The sequence below is a fragment of the Ursus arctos genome, unplaced genomic scaffold (assembly GCF_023065955.2).
Source record: "Ursus arctos isolate Adak ecotype North America unplaced genomic scaffold, UrsArc2.0 scaffold_1, whole genome shotgun sequence".
NCBI classification, from domain to species: domain Eukaryota; kingdom Metazoa; phylum Chordata; class Mammalia; order Carnivora; family Ursidae; genus Ursus; species Ursus arctos.
Window position 1 is genome coordinate 19,303,926 of NW_026622763.1, and position 21,521 is coordinate 19,325,446.

Below are 21,521 nucleotides of genomic sequence, written 5' to 3' on the forward strand. Positions count from 1 at the left end.
AAATACCTTTTGAAAATCTATGTCACTTTTATCTTCCCTGTTAGCAGATTTTAGTGACAGTAAAAGGGAATGCTTTTATTCTCTGCTTATTTCCCCCATCTTTACCAAAAGAAAAAAAAATCTTTAGGAAGCTTCTTGAGAGGTACATGTTTTTCTTAGAGATTAAAAAGATCCAGAAAATCTGTGCATTTTGTTCTGCTGTGAGACAAGAAAGAGAGACATATTGTTTTAAAACAAATAGGTGGTGTAGTGGAAAAAGAGAAGACAGTTGACTCTCAGGGCACGTGTTAAAACAAAAAGGTAGAAAAGGGGGTGTGTGCATAGTAGGACCTCTGCAGTAGCTGTTTTCATACCTGACTTCTAGCTGTCTTCATGTTTATCTGTCCCTATCCTGCTACAGCATCCTTGCAGAGGCACTTAGAAGACAAAATTCCAAATTGGAACTGTAGAAGTTTTCTTTATAGAAACGTATTGGCTCCTCATGGGAAGGTTCTGTATAATTCCAACACTGTACCTCAGTAAAACTGGGTTCATTAGACAGTTTTAGACTAACTTGGGTACCTATAAATCTCTTTAAACATGGTTTTAATAAAAAGATTGTATTTCACATAGTCAAGTTACACATCTGTCTCTATGTGGGAATCAGTTAATATATTTAAGGAAATAAAGTCATTCTAAAATAGACATGGTTGCCTTTCTCTTTTTATATGGGGGTGACTTGGTATTAGGGGCCCTTAGGAGAGTCTGCAGAGCTTTGGATCAATGCTGGTATGTACCTGAGGTCCTACACCTCGCAATAGGACGGGGCCTATTCTCGAGCATGTCCTTCAAGTACATACCTTAACAGTAGAAAGAAGATAAGCCATAGCTGAAGTGAGCCTTGACTCTCTCCTGGTAGCTGTATGTTCAGCCTGGTATAGTAAGGCCAGGCAGAAGGAAGAATTCTTGTGTGAAAAGAATTTTTTTTTTTTTTTTAACTTCAGTAGTGCAGGAGTTCAGTATTTTTTTCTTCAAGTTCATTCTTTTCTCTCAAGGTGTATCTCTAGTTCCTAAGATGTTTTTATGTGGGTGTGTTATTGCCGGGTTAATAACTAGATCTTTGTACATGAATCCTGAGTCATGCAGCAATCTTGATTCATTGTAGTTCACAGCATTTTTTTGTTGCTTTTTCTGAAAGTATGATTTTGTAAACAGGTTTATCACTACCTGATGATTTCTATGTGGTTCTGCTGAATTTTTTTGCCTTATTTTAGGCAGCTAATCCAGGTTGTTTTCTGGAAGATTTTGTGAGGTGGTACTCACCCCGGGATTATATTGAAGAGGAAGTCATTGATGAAAAGGGCAACATGGTTCTGAAAGGAGAACTGAGTGCCCGAATGAAGATTCCAAGCAATATGTGGGTAGAAGCCTGGGAAACAGCTAAGCCAATTCCTGCTAGAAGGCAGAGGAGACTTTTTGATGATACACGGGAAGCAGAAAAGGTAACCGAGGTTTGAGTATCTAATACTAAAAAGCTAACAATTGTTCTAGCATTTTAAAAACTCACTATAATAGACGTTAAAGCTTTGGACACACTTGAGAAACAAAGCTTTGAAATTTAATGGGCCTTTTATATATCTGCTATTCACATTTAAATTTTAGAACTATTTGCAAATAGGCTGGAGAATATAAGAAATGTATATTTTATATAGAATGCTTACCATTGGACTGTCTTACAGCATATGTCAAAAGCCTTAAAGATGGTCACATCCTTTGACCTAGCAGTTCAACTACCAAAAAATTTATTAAGGAAATAATAAGAAATACATAAATATTAATGTGTAAGAACAATGTTCAACAAAGTTTTCTAGTGAAAAGTTAGATACAACAAAAGTTTCCAGAAATAAGGCTTGGTTCAGTAAATATGGTATAATCATTTGGTGGACTGCTTTGTAATTATTAAAAAATATTTAGAGTTCTGGAGAATAGTGACAGCCACCTGATAACAAATTGTCCTACACACTCTCCCACTCAGCTCCCCCCAAGCCCCATGATATTAGTAAGAAGATAAATCTGTGCCTTCAGCATTAAGATATAGAGACTATAGTGACCTTTGAATTAACTTTAAGTAGAGAAATAAGCCAAATTTCAACAGAGTTCCTAGTGCTGTAGGCCTGTATACAGAGAGTGGGGGCAGGGAGTCTTAAAAAGAAGAGCCAAAAGATATGGAAGACTTAGATGGAGCACAGTCACCCCAGAAGGAGAGAACTTAACATTAATACTCAGTGCAAAATAACGCAAATACGGCTTGATAGTTCACAGCACTGGCTATAGAGAAGGGGCTTGAAGTGGGCAGGAATATAAGTGGACGCTCGGAGAGACACTGCCTTGGCAAGAAACAGATATATAGAGACGGAATGATACCATTTGAGATAAAGCAATGATGGGAAAAAAGGAATAAGGGGAAAATTAGGGATCCTGCAGAAATGCAGGAGAAATAAGACCTATCGGCCTCTGTCACCCCCTCCCCCATCCAAATGGTACAAAAGAGGGCACTTTTAAACTGTGATATGACTAGGATTGGTAAAGAGCAGACCATATCCATACAAAACTACTATAAAAAAGCAGAAAATACAGATATGGTTATTTGAGCTAATAAAAACATTTCCCAGAAGATTGACCACGAAGGAGAAGAAAATTGTAACACTCCAAAAGGAGTCAGATGTCCTCAAACCAGCATGAAATATATAAAAAATCATGTTTAATTAGAATTACTAAAGCCAAGAGCAGAAATGGACCAAAAAACCCCACAAAGAAATGAAACCACAGCTGGTTTAACTCAGGATAGAAGTATAAGAATAAGCCAACCATATCAAAAATAAAGACTAAATTACAAAGGGCCCAAAGGAGAATGGATTTACACTTAAATTTAATAAAAGGTACAAGGAAAAGCAGCAAAAACAGCCAAGAGAGTGAAAATGGATGACAAGTAAAAGAAGTTGAAGAGAAACTAGTAGAAATGAAAGACAGGGAAAGTAGGAATAATACTCATTTTATCAGAGTCTTTGAAGAGGAACAACCGAAACATTGGAACAGAAGTAATATTTGAAACTGCAATCCAAGAAAACTTTCTGGAAATAAAGGAAAACCTGAGTTTACATGTTGAAAGAGCCCTTTCACTAGGTGCAGGGAAAAATGCACCATAAATAATGAACTCCAAAATACATCATTGTGAAACTACTAAAACTTAAATATTTAAAGAAAAAAAGATTTTCAGGACTTCTAGGCAAAAAGATGAAAATAACTTACAAGGGAAAGAGGTGTCATATTTCTCAAAAGCAAGGCAACATGGGAAAGCATTTTCAGGAAATGTAAACAAAAAGTGCAAACCAAAGATTTATATCCTACCAAGGTGTCCAAATAATCAAGGCTCTAAGAATATTTTCTCTGAGGTTTTGCACATATAAATTTTGTACACATGCACCCTTTCGAGGAATCCACCAGAGTTGCCCTGTCTAATAGAACTTTCTACAGTGTTAGAAACATTCTACAGCTGTGATGTTCAGAATTACAGCCACTGGCCATTTGTGGCTCTAATGAACACTTGAAATGTGGCTAGTATAACATAGGAACTGAATTTTTAAGTGGCTGCATGTGGCTAGTTTCTGCCTTGTTCATATTGAACAATCAAGAGATGACTGGAGAAACTGACAAAAGGCCAGCGGTGAGTATTTTCTTTCTTTAATTTTAGAGCTAAGACTAAATAAACCTAGGTGAGGATATGAGTAGAAAAAGAAGATGGTAATCAGAGGATACCATTTAAAATTGTCAGACCAGATTATAAAACACTTAAAGCGAGGGAATTAAGGACAGCATAAAAAGTATTACTGCAAAGATCTCTACTAGAGTAAAAATATAAACCTTCTTAAGTACCAACAGAGTTTTTTTAAAAAGCAGAGAACACACCAAATTGAGAAACACACGTAATAACAATCAAACCAGAATAATAAGTCATATAAAACCCAACTCTGCTACAAACAAGGGTTTCAGTGGTTTAAAAAGGCTACAAAGTCAGAATGGATAAAATAAAAAGGCAAGAAATAGGAAGTGTTGACAAGGATGTGGAGAAAAAGGAACTCTCATGTGGGGTTGGTGGAAATGCAAATAGGTGCATCCATTGTTTCCTCAATTAACATATGATCAAGTAATTCCACTACTGGGTATTTACCCAAAGGAAATGAAATCACTGATTTGAAAAGATGCATGCACCCCTATGTTTATTGCAGCATTATTTACAAAAACCAAGATATGGAAGCAGCCAAAGTGTCTATTGAGAGAGGAATGAATAAAGAAGATGTGATATATATCTACAATAGAATATTACTCAGCCCCGAAGAATGAAATCTTGCCATTTGCAGCAACATGGATGGACCTAGAGAATGTAATGCTGAGTGAAATAAGTTAGTCAGAAAAAGACAAATACCATATGATTTTGCACATAAGTGGAATTTAAGAAACAAAACGAAGAAAAAGGAGGAAAAAAAAAACGACTCTTAAAGATAGCAAACAAATGGTTGCCAGAGGGAAGATGCCAGAGGGAAGATCCCCTGTGGGGATGTGAGTGAAATAGATAAAGGGGATTGAGAGTACTTATCTTGATGATCACTGAGAGGTAGATAAAATTGTTCATCACTATATTGTACACCTGAAACTAATATAACACTGTATATTATGCTTCAAAAAAATAAATAAATAAAATACGTAGAATAGAGGTATAATCAGAGTGAGGGTATAACCAAATTATTCCTTTAGTTTTCTTCCAGTGCTTAACTATATAATTAAATTTTATTTTATCACACACACAAAAAGGTTATGAAGTAAACAATGGACAAAGATTTGCCAGGTACGTGAGAGCAATAAGGAAAGCAGGGGTTATGATCCTGATACGAAATAAAGCAGAAGTAAAACAGAAAAGCATTAAACGATGACACAGAGATGCTTTATAATCTAAAAGTGGTATTTCACAATGAGGATATAACATTTGTCAATGTTTATACACTAGATAACACAGCCATCTATAAAAATAGGAAGCCACAGGAGATAAGAGTAGAAACAGATTGAAACACACTAATAACAGAGGACATTGAACACATTACAGTGAACACATTACTCTTAATACAAGACAGTTGAGTAGACAAAACTAAAGAAAGATCGAAACAAGGTAGTAAGGTTGATCTTTTACGTATATCCCAAACACTCACCTTGACAGTAGAGACTGTACCTTTTCTTTCATGTTCACATGGAAAATTTACAAAAACTGATAGTATATTAGGGCTGAAAGAGAATATCAGTAGGATTCATAATAGAAATATAACCAGTACTCTGATCTCTGGAATAAAACTAGGAATTAAAAATGAAACACAAAAACTGGGCCTTCTACTTGGAAATGTAAAAGCCTTATATTAACTCTTGGGTAAAGGAGAAATACTAAGGCAAATTTCTGAAAAATAATGAAAACGCTATACAGCCGAACCTATCAGATATATTTTAGGAGTCATCAAAGGAAAATCCATAGACTTAAATACCTGTATCAAGAAAAAAACAGAAGAATGAAAATTACTCAATTAATAAATTTTTAACTTAAGTTAGAGGAAGAACAAAGTAAAACAAAAAGAAAATGAAAGGAAGGCAGTGATAAAGATAAAAGCAAAGAGTGATGAAGTAGAGAACAGAAAAAAGATCAAATTAATCTGGTTTTATTAAAAAAATCAAAATAGACACATGGTTGACTGCTTTAATCACAAGAGAGGGAAAAGCATGCATATACAAAATAAGAAATGACAAAAAGTGCCAATAGCTATTGATATGGAGTAAATAGTAGGAAAAAACACAATACTTTGGATAATTCTATGTATAAATTTGTATAAATTTGAAAACGAAGATGAAACGGATGATTTCCTAGGAAAATACAGTATATTAAAAATGACTAAAGATAGAAAATGTAAACAGACATTTCCATAGAAGAAATAGACACAGTTAACCAAGAAATGACCCCATAAAAAAAACCACCAGGCATAGATGGTTTCACAGGTGAATTCATCTAAATGTTGAGAGACCAGACCGTCCCAGTGCTGCTTAAATTGTTTTGGTACGTAGCAGTTGGAGGAAATTTCCCAAAATCTTTTATTGGAAACGTTGACTGTAACGTTGGTCCCTAAGTCTGATAAAAGTAGCATATAAAAAAAGTACAGACCAGTGGTACTTAAGAAATTGAATGCAAAATCCTAAGTGAACAGACTCTCACCACTTTAAGAAAATAATACATGTCGACTGAGTGCAACAATGATTATTTGGAAATCTACTTATTAATTTCATTAATAGGTTTAAACAGAAAATATTCCCATATATACTCAAAAAGTCTTTGATAAAATTTAATACTCATTCCTAATAAAATTGAGAAATAAGAATGCGTATTTTCTTAAAATGAAAAATATATGTAGACCTCAATTCTAAACACAGCATCTTAATGGGGGAACCCTAGAGTTATTCTCACTAAGGTCAGGAGTGGGGCAATGATGCCTACCATCTCTACTTCCATTTAATGTTATTCTGAAGTTATTACCCACTATAATTAGAAAAGAGAAAGCAGAAGCATAGGACTTGAAAAGAAGAACTTTTTATTTGTAGATGAAGTGATGGTATACCTGGAAAAATCTAAAGAATCAGTGATAAAAGTAATTCATACAGAAGAATTCAGCAAGGCAGCAGGATATAAAGTTAATGTATCTAGTAGTATTCATGTACACAAATAATAACCACGCTGAAGATGTAAATGAGTTTCTCTTCATTATAAGAGAAAAAAATGGTTAAATACGTAGAAATAAACTTAACCAGAAATATTAGAAATATGAATAAAAAAAGTAAAACACTCTTGAACAATAGCTGTTGCTTATTCTTGGTTAGGAAGTCTCAACATCATTAAGGTCAGTTCTCTTTAAATTAATTTATAAATTTAATGCAGTCCCAATAAAATACCAAAAGTCTTTACTATGGAGCCAGACAAGTTGATACTCAAATTTATTTGGAAAAATAAATATGCAGGCTTAGGACTTACAGGTTTGGGGAGTGACCGTTAATGGGTTTCTTTTTTGGGTGATGGAAATGTTCTAAAATTGATTGTGGTTTTGGTTGTACAACTCTGAATATACCTAAAACCATTGGATTGTACACTTTAAATGGGTGAATTGTTACTTTAAAAAAGCATGCAAAAGTAGCTAAGAATAGATTGAAAAGAAAGAGCTCTGAGGTAGGTGAATTGGTGGGCGGGGGGCCAACTAACCTGACCAGATACTAAAGCATAGTTCACAGCCTCACTATTTAAATAATGTGATAATGGTGCATAACTAGACAGCCCAGTGAAACCAAATAGTCCATAGATACACGTAGAAATCTAGTATTATATGATAAAGATGGCATCTCATATCACTGATCTAGATAGCTCTTTTATTTTATTTTACTTTATTTTTTAGGGGGGATGGAAGGGCAGAGGGAGAGGGAGAGAATCTTAAGCATGGAGCCTGACTTGGGGCATGATGAGGGGCTTAATCTCACAACCCTGAGATCAGGCATGACCTGAACTGAAATCAAGAGTTGGGCGCTTAACTGACTGAGCCACCCAGGCTCCCCTAGATGGCCCTATTAATAAATTGTTTTGGGATAACTGAATACAACCATTTGGCAAAAGATAAAATTAGATCTGTTTCTCATACCACACACAAGAATGGACTGAAAAAGAAAAGTCAGAAGACAAATGATAAACTGAGAGAAGTATTTGTAAACTGGGAGAAATATATGTATTACAGATAAAGGGCCAAAATACTCTAGAAATATGGGCAAGAGGTCTGAGGAGATAACTCATTCCCCCAAAATATAATTACCCTTAAACTTTTCAAGAGACGTTCAACTTCATTCATAATAAGAGAAATGCAAATTAAATAACTTCACTGAGATAACCATTTCTCACACATCACATTTGTAAAAATTTAACAGCTTAATTAATACTCAATGAGGCCCTGAGGCAATAGCTCTTACACATTACTGATTAGAGGCTGGATGGTACAACCGCCTGTGGAGAGGAATTTGGCAATATTTAATAAAATTTACATATGCATTTACCCTTTCCCCCCAAAAGCAATTCCACTTCTAGGAATTTATCCTAGTATTTTCAACAGTACAAAAATAAAGATGTTCATTGCTGCATTAATTGTAATTAGAAAATAGTGGAAACTCTCTATATGCCCAAACTTAGGAGCTTTATTGAATACTGTGGTTCATCTACATAACTGAGGACTATGCAGCTGTTAAAATGAGGAAGATATCTGTTACCTGATAGTGATTTCTAGGATATGTTTTTAAGAGAAAAGTAAAGTGCGAATTAACATATATAATATGCTTCATTTTGTGTAAAAAAGGGAGATTAAGAAAATTTACAAAAAGAAATTTATCTTCACAAAACAGAAAACACTGAAGTTAGTTACCCAGAATGTTTGAAAGGGGAGGAAAAAATAGAGTAAAAGGAATATGGGAGGGAATGACATTTAGGAAAGAGTATTCTTTCTGTATACTTTCGACTCCTGGAAAAAATGTTAATTGTCTGTATATTGAAAAATCAGCAAGAATGGAAAGAGGGGAATGACCAAAGCAAACTGAGATAAATTAATCTAGGTGTGTGTGTGTTTTTTTTTTTTTTTTTTTAAGATTTTGTTTGTTTGTCAGAGAGGAGAGCATAGGCAGCGGGAGCCACAGGCAGAGCTGGCAGAGGGAAAAGCAGGCTCCCTGCTGAGCAAGGAGCCCAATGGGGGGCTCCATCCTAGGGCCCTGGGATCATGACCTGAGCCGAAGGCAGACGCTTAACCAACTGAGCCACCCAGGTGTCCCTGTCCAGGTGTATTTTAAATGAATAACATAACCACACTGAAACGGGGTCAGGGTTGGGAGGAGGATCTAATTCAGTAATTTATGATCACATAGGATATGTTTGACTGTATACCCCCAGGTATGGGGAGAGGTGGGATAGCACTGCAAACAAATCCTAAACTCTATATTCTATATTTGTTTTTTGTAGTGGTGTTGGGTATGTAATTCCTAAACTTTTAGGTGGATTATTATTTGAGCAAATGAGTAATTAAATGTGTTGGTATTGTTGGAAGCCAGAATTCTCACTGTGGAAGTGAGATGCGAACATGGAATTGAGGAAAGCAAGGAAGACCAAATGGCAGTGCATTGGAATTGGTGGTATTGGTGTGAACCCATAGATAGATATGTGGGTATGTACATATGCATATATATATTTCCTAACTTTTTTCTGAAGGGGTCTAGAAACAGTGACATCTCTAGCAGTGAACACACATATATATTGATTTCTAGGATATTTCTCATTAAAAGGAACCATACTTTCCTCAGAGAAATGGCTGATTTCAGAATTGGGAGAAGGAAGGTATAAGATGAGTGTGGAACATTGTATGTTGCCAGAAAATAAGGAACTGCTTAAAAAAAGAGAGAGGTATATATCATAAGGAGATAGTTTGAAGGGACTCTTACTCGCAAAATCTGGACAATTTGAATGGCAAATAACTAAGGACAGTAATGAATTATAAACTAAAACTTGGAACCCATGGGTCCACATTGACAATTTGCAGATAAAGAAATGGGAGAGAAGGGAGGTGTTTCAGCTCAAAGATGACCAATAAATATGGAGGATACGCTGAAGTAGGAAACTCTTCATTTTACATCCATATTCATACTAAAGATTGGTTCAGGTGAGAATTGTCAGTAGATGTCTAGGTGGAAATTAGGGTGAGGAGCATCATTCTTGCATGGTTTTAAAGTGTCTCTCCAAGACAACTGGAGAATTGCAAGAAATAATAACTATGTGGTAGAGAAATGGGGCAATCCCTTGAGTGTATGGTCAAAATTAATATTACTAATAAGGGGTATAGATGCAGATTATCTGCATTGAGATGTGATACTCTGAAGGATCCAACAGCACTTATACCCTGATCCATGAGTGCATATTCTGCATCTAATCATGAGGAAGCATTAGGTAAAACCAAAATGAGAAGCATTCTGTTCTAAAAAAGAGCTTAAAAAAAAAAAATCCACAACACACAATTCTAGGAGTATATTAAACGGATATAGGAATCAACTGAAACATTACCCAGTGGCCAGTATTAGAACAATTTGAGCAACAAAATAAAGTACTGTTGGACTGTAACTCAAAGTGTAAAATAAACATCCTTGAGTCTGTAGTGTTACAAATAAATCATTGAATAAATTGGCGAGAAGAGACAAATCTATGCAGAAGAACTCCAAGCCTGCTCTGCCCACAAGGAGATGGAGCAGAACTCCCCACTGCGCAAGCGTGGGCTGTGCATGGTGACTTCCTTCCAAAGAGTGCAGTTTGCAGATTGGGGAAAATGAGTAACTTTACAGTGCAGAAACCTGACAAATACTGACTCAGCCAGGTAAGCAAGGTTAGCAACATGGATGAGTTTCTTGTACTCTTGATAGGAGGTGATGAAAGTAGCACTTTACAACTCTCTCATCCTTCTCTCAAAAATCCCTAACCCCAGTTGGATCATGAGAAAAACATTAAATAAGTTCCAGTTGAGGCACTTTTTACAAACTGACTAGAATTCCTTATAACCATCAAGGTCAGGGGCACCTGGGTGGCTCAGTTGGTTAAGCGTCTGAATCTTGACTTCAGTTCAGGTCATGATCTCAGGGTCCCTGTGTTGAGCTCCACACTCACTGTGGAGGGCTCCACACTCACTTTTTCTTTCTCTTAAATGAATAAATAAAATCTTAAATAAAAACATAAGGAAAGTCTAAGAAAGTTTCACATGGGAGGGGAGCCTAGAAATACAGCTACTAAATATAATGTATCCTGGAATGGGAAAAGGACATGAAATAAAAACTGAGGAAATTGAATACAGAAATTGACAGGATGATTCATAATAGCAAAAAAGTGAAACCAAGCTAAATATCGATCAGCTGATGAATGGATAAGTAAAGTATGGCATATTCATACAATGGAATATTAGGCCATAAAAATGAATGAAGTTCTGATACATGGTAAAACACAAATGAACCTTAAAAGTATTATGTTAAGTGAAAGAAACCAGAAATAGAAGGACACATGTTACAGGATACCATTTATATGAAATACCAGAATAGGCAAATTCATGAAGACAGAAAGTTAGTTTAGCAGTTACCAGGGGGTAGGAGGTGGGAGGAATGAGGGATGACTGCTATTGGGTAATGGGTTTCTTTTTGGTATGATTTAAATGTTCTGCAATTAGATAATCATGATGTTGTATAACTTGTAAGTATGCTAAAGACCACTGAAGTGTACATTTTAAAGTGGTGAATTTTATGGTATGTAAATTGTATCTAAATTTTTTAAAATTAAGGAAATGTGAGTAAAGTATGGAATTCAGTTATTCAGAAAGGGGTGGGAAGGCACTGTACTCAAAATGTCCATGTTATAAAAGACAGACTGGAAAACTTCCAGATTTGTTGTGATTGAAGAGGTATGAAAACTGAAGGCTATGTTTGATCTTTAACTAGATCCTGTATGGTGGTGGGAAAAGGTTATAGAAGTCATTATTTTGGTCTGTTGATGAAATTGTAATAAGGATAGTAGGCAAGGTTAAAAGTATTTGATCAGTGTTGAACGTAGTTTATATAATCATAATAGTTTATCTTTTGATTATATAAGAAAACATTCTTAATTTCAGGAAATACTGAGATCTTTGGGGGTTAAAGGACATGATGTATGTAACTTGCTTTCACATTATTCAGAAAAAAATGTGTGTATATATTGTATGTGTATTTATACAGAGGAAAGAGATGGGTGTGATGGAGGTAAAAAGTGAGTCTAGGCAAAGGGTATAAATATATTTTGTATTCTTGCGAATTTGTTTTGCTGTAAATTAAGGAAAACCAAAGTTGAATAGCAAGTGTTAACAAAGGTGCACAATATTGGGAACTATTATTACTCTAGATAAGGATGTAAATCTTACTGAAACACTTTGTAAAATAAGTTGGAATATGATTTCAATACAAAATCATTTGGCATTATCTTGTACATATCCAATTCTGTTTTAGGTATATGTCATCAAGAAATTCCTCTACATGTACACCAGGAAACATACACAATAATATAACAGGAACCTTATTTGTAATAGCCAAAAATGGGGGAGGGTGTCCATCAGTGGAGGTGTATTTTAATATAGCAACGAAAATGAATGAACTACAGTATGCATCAACATGTGCATCTCAAAAAGAACGCTGTATACAAGTCACTGAGGGTTGGAACCAGAAACATTCCATTTATATAAAGATTCAAACCAGACCAAACTAAGCAACACATTGTTTGGGGCTATACACATATGTGAGAAAACTATAGAGACAAGCAAAAGAATGATTAGTAGTTACTTACTGATAGTGGGTGTGTAAGGGAGGGACACGTGATCAGGGAGGCACACAGGGGGATTTGGAAAGTGCTGGTGATGTTCTGTTTCTTAAGCTGTTGGTGGTGTGTAAACAAGTGTTCATGTTGTCTTTAAGCTATTTGTTAATACTCTGGTATGTGTATTTCTTAATTTTAAAAAATTTTCAAACCACACAAAATATTCCAAGCCAAAAGGTAAAGGTTTTAAGTCATTAAATGAACAAAAGCAAGTTATAAAATAGTACGTATATTATAGTTTTTTGTTAAGAAATTGAATATGCTTCTGTCTTTGTGTTTAAATGGACATAGAAATAAGTCTGAGAAGATAAACACAAAAATGTGTTGCTCCTTAAGAAGTAGGATTTCTGGAGAACTTTTGCATTACTATGTATGTATTTATTTATTCATTCATTCATTCCTGAAATCATCCAGGTTGACGTTATGAGATCAGATTTCTTTTATCTTTACTGCTGTTGAATAAGGAGCTTAAAGGTAGGGTCTGTGTGTTATACATAACTTCTCTGTATTTTTAAAATTAGAACAATAATAAAACAATTTCCATTTTGGAAAAACAATAAACCAAAAAAATTAGTGGAAGGTTTCTGTCAATGTTCAGAAATGTTAAGTGAGTAAAGCAGGTTACAAAACAGTTTTTTTTACATACTTAGTTTACCTAATATGTGTCTTCAGTGTAAAAAATCCTGGAATGAAAATATTCCACCATTAACAATTGTTAATCTCTAGGTGGTATAATTTATGGACGGTTTTTATTTTCTTTGTAGTTCCCTAATTTGCATGTATCACGTACTGGAAACAAGGGGAAAAAAACAGGGGCATATTCACCACTATAAAATACTAAAGTCCTTATCAGTTCTCAGTAACGCTCTTACCATTGTGGGTAGTAGCTACTTACCTGGATGACTAGGGCAAGGTACTAAGAGAAGAGAGCTCTTCTTAACTCTTGTTATAGATGTGAGTTTAGTGGTGCAGAGGATTTTTTCTTCTTTCATAAATGGCTGCTTTATTCTTTGACAGCTACATTGATCATTCATGTAACTTTATGCCTCCTTCAGGTGCTGCACTATCTGGCAGTACAGAAACCTGCAGACCTGGCTCGGCACCTGTTACCTTGTGTAATTCATGCAGCTGTACTCAAGGTAAAAGAAGAAGGTAAATGTCTTATTTGATTAGTCATTAGCTCATTTCCAAAATGAAAGTTATTTTGCCTGACTTTTTAATGATGGCTTTGATCTTCTTAAAAATAGAAAATCTGGAAAACATTTCTTCAGTTAAGAAGATTATAAAGCAGATAATAACCCATTCCAGTAAAGTTTTGCACTTCCCCAATCCAGAAGACAAGAAATTGGAAGTAAGTTTGCTATCGTGTCAGGATCTTGCCAAATGTTCTTCCTAGTTGACAATGATTATTTTAAAGATAAATTTTTAAAAGGCTGCTTTTTTTTTTTTTTTTTTTTTTCTGTTTTCCAATGTATGTCTCTCCCTTTTCCACTGTTAGGAAATCATCCATCAAATTACTAATGTAGAAGCTATAATTGCCAGAGCCCGCTCCCTGAAAGCCAAGTTTGGAACTGAGAAATGTGAGCAAGAAGAGGAAAAAGAAGATCTTGAAAGGTAATTGATATTTGAGTAACTTTTGTCTGCAGTAGGAAAAGCCATCACTGTCTTATAGAACATTTTAATAGAATATTGAGATTCTTTTGTGGTACCCTGTATAACGAGCGTCAGCTAGAGACAGAGAAATATTTATTTATCATAGACTTTGACCTCCTATATTTCTGGGTATTTGCAAGGCATTTCCATTCCTTCCACATTTAGAAACAAGTCTACCAAGTCTTTTTTTCTAGTAATGTCCTTGTTGCTTGGAGATGTGCCTGCAGTTTCCTGTGGAAGGGCTAGTCACTCTTTGTTATTTGCAATGCCCCAGAGCTTTGCTTGCTCTCTTTGCTTAGCTCTCACTGTTCCTTTACCACAGTCTGAGGTGTTCTGAAATTGTATTTCTGCTCAGTATCCCTACTTATTTATTTAACTTTAAACAAGATTTTTGAAAGCAAAGGTGCATATCCTGTGCACCCCGTGAACATGTTTTGAAAGAGTGACCAGATGGCCTCTTCAGGATGGTTGATACAGATGACCGGGTCAGTCTTTTCCTCCCCCTGAGAGAGACTTGGCACCATTACCTGTCAGTATGAGTCCTGGTCCATTTTTGCCTGTGGTATTTGAAAGAACAATGTTATTTTAATTGTGATAAAGTGTTTCCAAATTTGTTACTTCAGCAACTTAAATTAACTTTAAATTCTTCATCAGCCTTTTCAGAAATGAAATGGCATTATTGATGCTAAATAATTAAGATAATATAACAAGGCATGTGCAATAGCTCTTAACAAGTTCTTGTTAGAATTTTTTATCTTGTGTTGAATGAAATTTTCTCTTAGCCTTCTTCGCTCTTGAAAACTCCTTCCTTCTTAAATGAGAAGAATAAGCATTAATCAAAGGAATCATTTCTAAAATAGCAGTATGAATTAGTGGTGCAGGCGTGGTGCCTTCGACTCTGGTAGCTCCACACGTGTTCTCTGTGATGTACTTGGAGGTGTAGCGTTTCCAGCACATAATGGCGCAGTTGAGGCTTTGCCCAGCAAAATGTGTATTTTAAGCATACATGCACGCACACGCACACACACACCTGCTTTAAAAGAAAAAATGAGAGATACGGATTATTGCTTTGCTGTATATGTATAAATTGGTTTTTGTTGTCCAAAAATACTGTTTTGTTTTTAAGATTTTATTTACTCACTTGCTTGAGAGAGGGAGAGAGAGAGCACCTGAGCAAGCAAAAGGGGGGGGGCAGAGGCAAAGAATCTCAGGCAGACAACACACACAGTGTGGAGCCCAATGTGGGACTCAATCCAGAGATCATGACCTGAGCTGAAACCAACAGTTGGTTGCTTAACTGACTGAACCACTCAGGCACCCCCAAAATATCGTTTTAATCTTTTATTTACTCTAGTATTTGCTCTTTTTTTTATAAGAATTTTTATTATGTTATGTTAGTCACCATACAGTACATCCCTAGTTTTCTAGCATATAACACCCAGTGCATTTTCTAAGCTTCTAGTTTGAAAGAAATAGACTCAGTATTTCTTTTTATCCTTTGACAGAGGTGAGGTGTTTTTTTTTTTTTTTTTTTTTTTTTTTTTTTTTTTACATTTATTTGTTTATTTGAGAGAGAGAGGGGCACGAGAGTGGGATAGGGTCAGAGGGAGAGAATATCCAAGCAGATTCTCACTGAATGCAGAGCCTGACACGGGGCTCGATCTCACAACCTTGAAGTCATGACCTGAGCTGAAATCTAGAGCCCGATGCTTAACCAGTGGAGCCACGCAGCCACCCCAAGAGATGAGTGTTTAAAAAATTTTATGAAAACAGTTGCAAGGCAGTAAGATTGTCATTTCAGTCTATTTTAATTCCAGTGTCACTCTGTTATAAAAGTTTTACTCTAGCCTTAGTAGGTTTAGCCAGTATCAGTTGAGAGTTTGTCTACAAAATTAATCTGGGAGGACTGACGCAGTGTGAACTGAGCAGCTCGCTTTCTGTGCTTTCATTACTTCTCTCCCCTAGGTTTGTGAGTTGCCTTTTGGAGCAGCCTGAAGTGTTAGTCGTGGGTGCGGGAAGAGGACATGCTGGCAAAATCATTCACAAGCTGTTTGTGAATGCTCAGAGGGTATGTGGATTTCCTTATTGACTGATCATGATCTCTCCAGACCTCTCCTCAGTAAGATGCTGTTTTGATTCCCACACTTGGCTGGTTATATAGCTGCTGAGTGTAAGTCTAGGCATTGGGTTTGAACATTAAAAAAAACAATGACTTTGAACAGTGACTTTTTGAGGCTTTGAAATCCATTTGCTTTCTTACATGTTTGAGTAAAATAATAAGTATATTTTAGGATATAAATTTCCAAAGTAAGAAGGGTCTGAGATCTATTGTTACAGAATCTAATAGGGACTTGATTAGCAATGGCCAGCGCTGTGCAGTAGGAAAAAAGGTAGACTACTTTCAAATTAGAATAGAGTTCATTTTACCAATTTTAAACTCCATGTACTGCAAATGGATTCACAGTTTCGCTTGTGAAGTTAGTATATCTATTTTTGTCACGGTGAATTGATCTAAGGAAGAGCAAGACTTCAGATGTTTAGGACTATGGAAACAGGCTTCAGCTCAGAAAGAAAGCCCAGTTTGAAAAATTATCTTTGCTATTACCTCTACTACTGAAAGTAAAGGTTCAAAAGATGTGTAGTACTTTCTGACATTCTGAAACTCTTAAAATTTGAATTTTTGTGAAGGTGATGCTAGTTACACTTTGTGTGGATACTGTCTGTAATGATCTTGTTTACTGGTTAAGATGATTTTCATGGCAGGGCTCATTAATATGAAAGATTATGATAAAAATATTATAGAGTGTACTACAGACAGTCTCTGACTTACGATAATTTGACTTAGGATTTTCAGTTTTATGATGAAAAAAAAAATATGTGTTCAGTAGAAACCATACTTTGAATCTCAGATTTTGGTCTTTTTTTGGGCTAGTGGTATGTGCAGCACAGTCCTCTCATGATGCTGGGCAGGGGCAATGGCAGATCCCTGTCAGCTGTGAGATCCCCAGGGCAGACAGCCAATATACTTACAACTACTCTACCCAGACAGCCGTTCTTTATCTCACTGTCAGTACAGTATTTAATAAATTACATGAGGTGGTCAACACTTTATTATAAAATAGGCTTTGTGTTAGATGATTTTGCCCGACTGTAGGCTTAAGTGGGTGTTCTGAGCTCCGGTAAGGTAGGCTAGGCTGAGCTATGATGTTTGGTAGGCTAGGTGTAGTAAATGTATTTTCAACTTAGGATGGGTTTTTTGGGATATAACCCAATTGTAAGTCAAGGAAGATACGTAAATAAAAGGGTGTCCCTTACCTGGAACTGTGATGACTCCAGAATGAGAATTACACTTTCAAAAGTGGGTCCTTCTAGACTCATCAAATAAGTCATCAAATAAGAAGAATTTTCATGGGTTTACATATAAAATAAAAACTATATAATCTCTTTTGAGTCTGTCTGGAGCATATCTAGTTAATATATTCCATTTTATAGCCAAGTGTACTGACCTGAATTTTTAGCAAGAATTGGAACCTGTGGTTATTCATGGGATTGTTCCCTAACTTTAAGAATTTCAATTTAAAAACCAATTATTTTATTTCCTTATAAATTAGAGTTCTAGAAAACAATAGATGCTTATTTTGATTTATTTGTTTTTGTCTCTGGCATGAAATCAGGAACCAAGTTTGTTTTTTGCATCCTTTATTTTTCACGAGCTCACTAGCCGGAAGCTAACAACCACATTTCCTTTTCACCATCAGTATGAATTTTCCTCCTATTGCCGAAGTTCTTTCCTTTCTACTCACTTTAAAAAACTTGTTAAGAGGACTTGAAATCTAAAGCATTTTTATTTTTAATGATGAGAGTATTACTTGTTCTGAATATTTAAGCAAAATTATTTTTCCCAGAATGAAAATGGTACCCCCCCCCCCCCGCCTCCCAGAATGTCAATAAAGGCTCATTCTAAAACATAGGGTAATACAGAAAATTATAAAGGAAAACTTAATCACAATCTCACCACCCTCTGACAGTCATCATCAACATTTGATAGGAAGTATATATAAATACATGTATATTTTACAAAAACAGGATTATATTCTGTGATTTACTTTTGTTATTCTTGTTTTTCACTTAATTATCTTATTACATTAGTAAACACAGGAGTGTATCATCTTTTCAGTGGTCTTGTATAGCTAATCCCCTTGAAGGGGTGCTGAAATTGTACATTTTTCCTGCATTATGTACGTGTAAAAGATTTCAAACTTCCAGACCTTGTAGGGAATGTTTTTAGGGAATTGGCAGATTTTAATCCATATAACAAGTACCTGGCTTGTACATTTTTGAACTCAGACCTTAAATGTCTGGTTGATGTAAACCATTAAAGTTTATTCATATAACTTTTTTATAATTAATTGACACTTTATATCAACTTTGCTAATCAAGATTTTTACCTTTTTAGGAAGTAATGAAATTTCAGTGAGAATTTTGTATAGCATGCAGCAATTTTACTTATTTAGAACTCTTTGCTTAAAATTACATGTTTTAATAAACTTCATCATGATTACATGTGTCAGTGGTGTATTCCACTGGAATTCAGCAAATAAACCGCAGATTGGATTTTGCTTCAGTTTTATCAGTTTTGCCCATTAAATGACACTGTACATTGCCTGTTGAACCATCAGATGCATGAGAAGTAGGATATGTCTGCTCAGTTTAACAGCTAGGTGTGTTTTATGTGGTGTGTGTTTGTCTTGATATTCTTTTGATAGGATCGTGTTCCTTAATGTAGTGCATGCTGTCTCTGAAATGATCTTGAAATCTCTTGTCTAGCTCTTTTTAAACCATCTTGCTTGTTTCCTTTTCATCACTGTTTCTTTTCTCACCTTTTCTCAAGCTGACTGAATCTTCTGATGAGGTAACAAAATAGCCTTTGTCCCTCATAGTTCCTTGTTCCTTCCCATTCCTCTAACTTCATAAGGTCATTAAGACTAACCACCTCTTTAACAGTCTGGATTTGGCATACCTTTCATGCTGATGTTTAGTATAACACGATTTCATATTTCCATTGCCAAAACAGTACTTTTTTTTCTTTTTCTAAATCGATGGTATTGTGAAAGAAATCTAGTAATCAGAGAAATGAAAGAAGTATAGTGATCAAGGTTAAAGTGAAGGCTCTAATTGAATGTTTTTTATGCAGTTTTAATGCAAAAAATAGATGCCTTTAGTATTGAGAACTTCTCTTTTGTGGCCATTGCTACATTACATGGACCTCTACCATTTCTTTATCACCTTAGCTGGTCAGCAAACAAAACCAGTGTCCACAGTTTTAATTTGGCAATTGAACCTTAAAAAGAAATGAAAGAGTGGAGATAAAAACCATCTTTCCAGACTCTGGGGGAGAAGTGTCTCCTTACTGGACTGAGGACATCAGACTTGAACTTGGGTTGTTGCTAGAAGAAATGTTTAGAAACTAGTGCTACATTTTCCCTCTTCGTCAGATGTTGGAATATGGCCCTCACTTTTCAAAGCAGATTGCCTGGCAGTCATTATCTCTTTTGTCTCTGTCACCAATTTATTTGTAATCTCTGGCAGTTCATGCAGTGTTTCAAGCTTCTTGCTTTTTCCGTGTTGGTTTTTGAGTAATCATAACATGGCTGACTGCATTACTGAGTAATGTAGAACATTTTTTTATGTATTTGTCATGTTTATTCATTTGTCCTTCAACGTGATCTAAGTTTAGCATTGGACTTGCTCTTGAATTTAGCATTTGATTCTGTTCAAGGCTGCAGCCATGGCTCCACCGGAGGAGGAACTGAAAAGAATGGGCTCTCCAGAAGAGAGAAGGCAGAACTCGGTGTCAGACTTCCCACCTCCTGCTGGCCGGGAACTCATTTTGCGCACCACTGTGCCGCGCCCGGCTCCATACTCCCGAGCTCTGCCTCAGCGCATGTACAGTGTTCTCACCAAAGAGGATTTCAGACTTGCAGGTGCCTTTTCGTCAGATACCTCCTTCTTCTAATTCTAGAGCCACTCATTTATGGCTTCAGAGGCCGTGCTGACCCCTTCCAAGGAAGGGAGGTTGTGCCAGTCAGAACTTGAGAGGCCATGAAGAGGACCTGTCCAGTCCAATGATCAGGAATCATACCAGCATCTGAAAGACTTTCCAGCACCATGCTTGGGCTTTGTTGTATCTTCGTTGGGTCAGAGAGAATTGAGCTGTTGAAAGATTTGTTCCCCAAAGAGATGGCCCTTGTTTGACCAGGGGTTGGGGGTAGGAGGTGGTGGGATGTGCAGGGACCAGAAAAATAGCAGGAGCTCTCTGTACTCACTCCAGTGGGATTGTGCTCATTTATTCTTTCCTGTGACTCTCCCTTAGGCTATCGCCTTACATTCATAGTCTGTGTAAACACACTCGTTGCATTTGTTAGTAATAGGCGTGCAAAACAGAGTATCTGTTAATTGAGATTTCTGGATATTTTGGTGGTAGCTTCTTTTCCCAGAATCTGTGTTTTTGAAATACTAAATGACATTCTGTTTATTCAATCTAGTGGCCATGTTGATTGTATTAATTAACTTTTGATGAGTATTTTAAATATTCTAGGAGAAAACTTAGAATTTCACATAGTTTATGTGTTTTTCCATGTAACTATGACCTAAATGTATTCCTTCTGATAAAACAATATATTAAATGTCACTGCAAATTAGTGTTGTATCTTATCTTGTAAGGTTTGTTTCTCTTGTTTTGTTTTTGGTTGGCAGTAAGATATCCACCTGCAAATTGTTCTCTTCCCCTGCTGTACAGCATGCATTCCTTTTTTTGTGATTGTTGGCTAGATACTATATATACGTAATGGAGTAGACATGAGCACATGCTACAAATACAGCTTTGGAACATAGAGATTATCATGCACTTAGTGTAATTTGGTGTGTGTGCTAATGTAATGAATGCGAGGTTATTTCAGTGAACTATTGTGCTTTTGTGTTTTAGTTAAAATGAAAATAATCGATGCAGATGTATAGCACCTAGCATAAGGATAATAGTACTTCTAGTTATGTGGTGATCAAGATTTATTAAGTCTGTGTTGCTGTATGGCCTCTGTTCAGTAATCTGAAATCAATTTTAGGCCGAAAATTCTCATTTTAATCCAAAGCAAAAAGTGGTTATACTGAAGCATAGACCTTGCCTATGTAATTTAAAGAATTAATAGAGCTGTGTATACCCTATTATATTATTTTTGTAAAAAAAAAAGTGTGCGTGTACATATATATGTATATATATGCACATATATATGTATATATGTATATATGAAGTAGGGGAGGCCCTAGTTGGTGACCTCCCAGCCTTCACAGTGCTTTTCTC

The 21,521-nt window shown here is 35.8% G+C and overlaps 1 protein-coding gene across 2 annotated transcripts in view; it reads left to right on the forward strand.

Annotated features, from left to right (window-relative positions):
• Nucleotides 1-20,865, forward strand: part of RAB3GAP1 (RAB3 GTPase activating protein catalytic subunit 1) — a 108,453-nt gene extending 87,588 nt beyond the window's left edge. The window contains exons 19-25 of one of the 2 annotated variants that reach the window (XM_044388246.3): nt 1,254-1,481; nt 13,567-13,663; nt 13,759-13,862; nt 14,010-14,125; nt 16,130-16,232; nt 19,056-19,076; nt 19,944-20,865. In XM_044388246.3, the coding sequence (XP_044244181.2) occupies nt 1,254-1,481; nt 13,567-13,663; nt 13,759-13,862; nt 14,010-14,125; nt 16,130-16,232; nt 19,056-19,076; nt 19,944-20,180 (906 nt within the window). In that variant the 3' untranslated portion in view covers nt 20,181-20,865. The remainder of the gene's footprint in view (nt 1-1,253; nt 1,482-13,566; nt 13,664-13,758; nt 13,863-14,009; nt 14,126-16,129; nt 16,233-19,055; nt 19,077-19,943) is intronic. The other variant, XM_057316270.1, reaches the window with a different exon arrangement.
• Nucleotides 20,866-21,521: the final 656 nt, after the last annotated feature.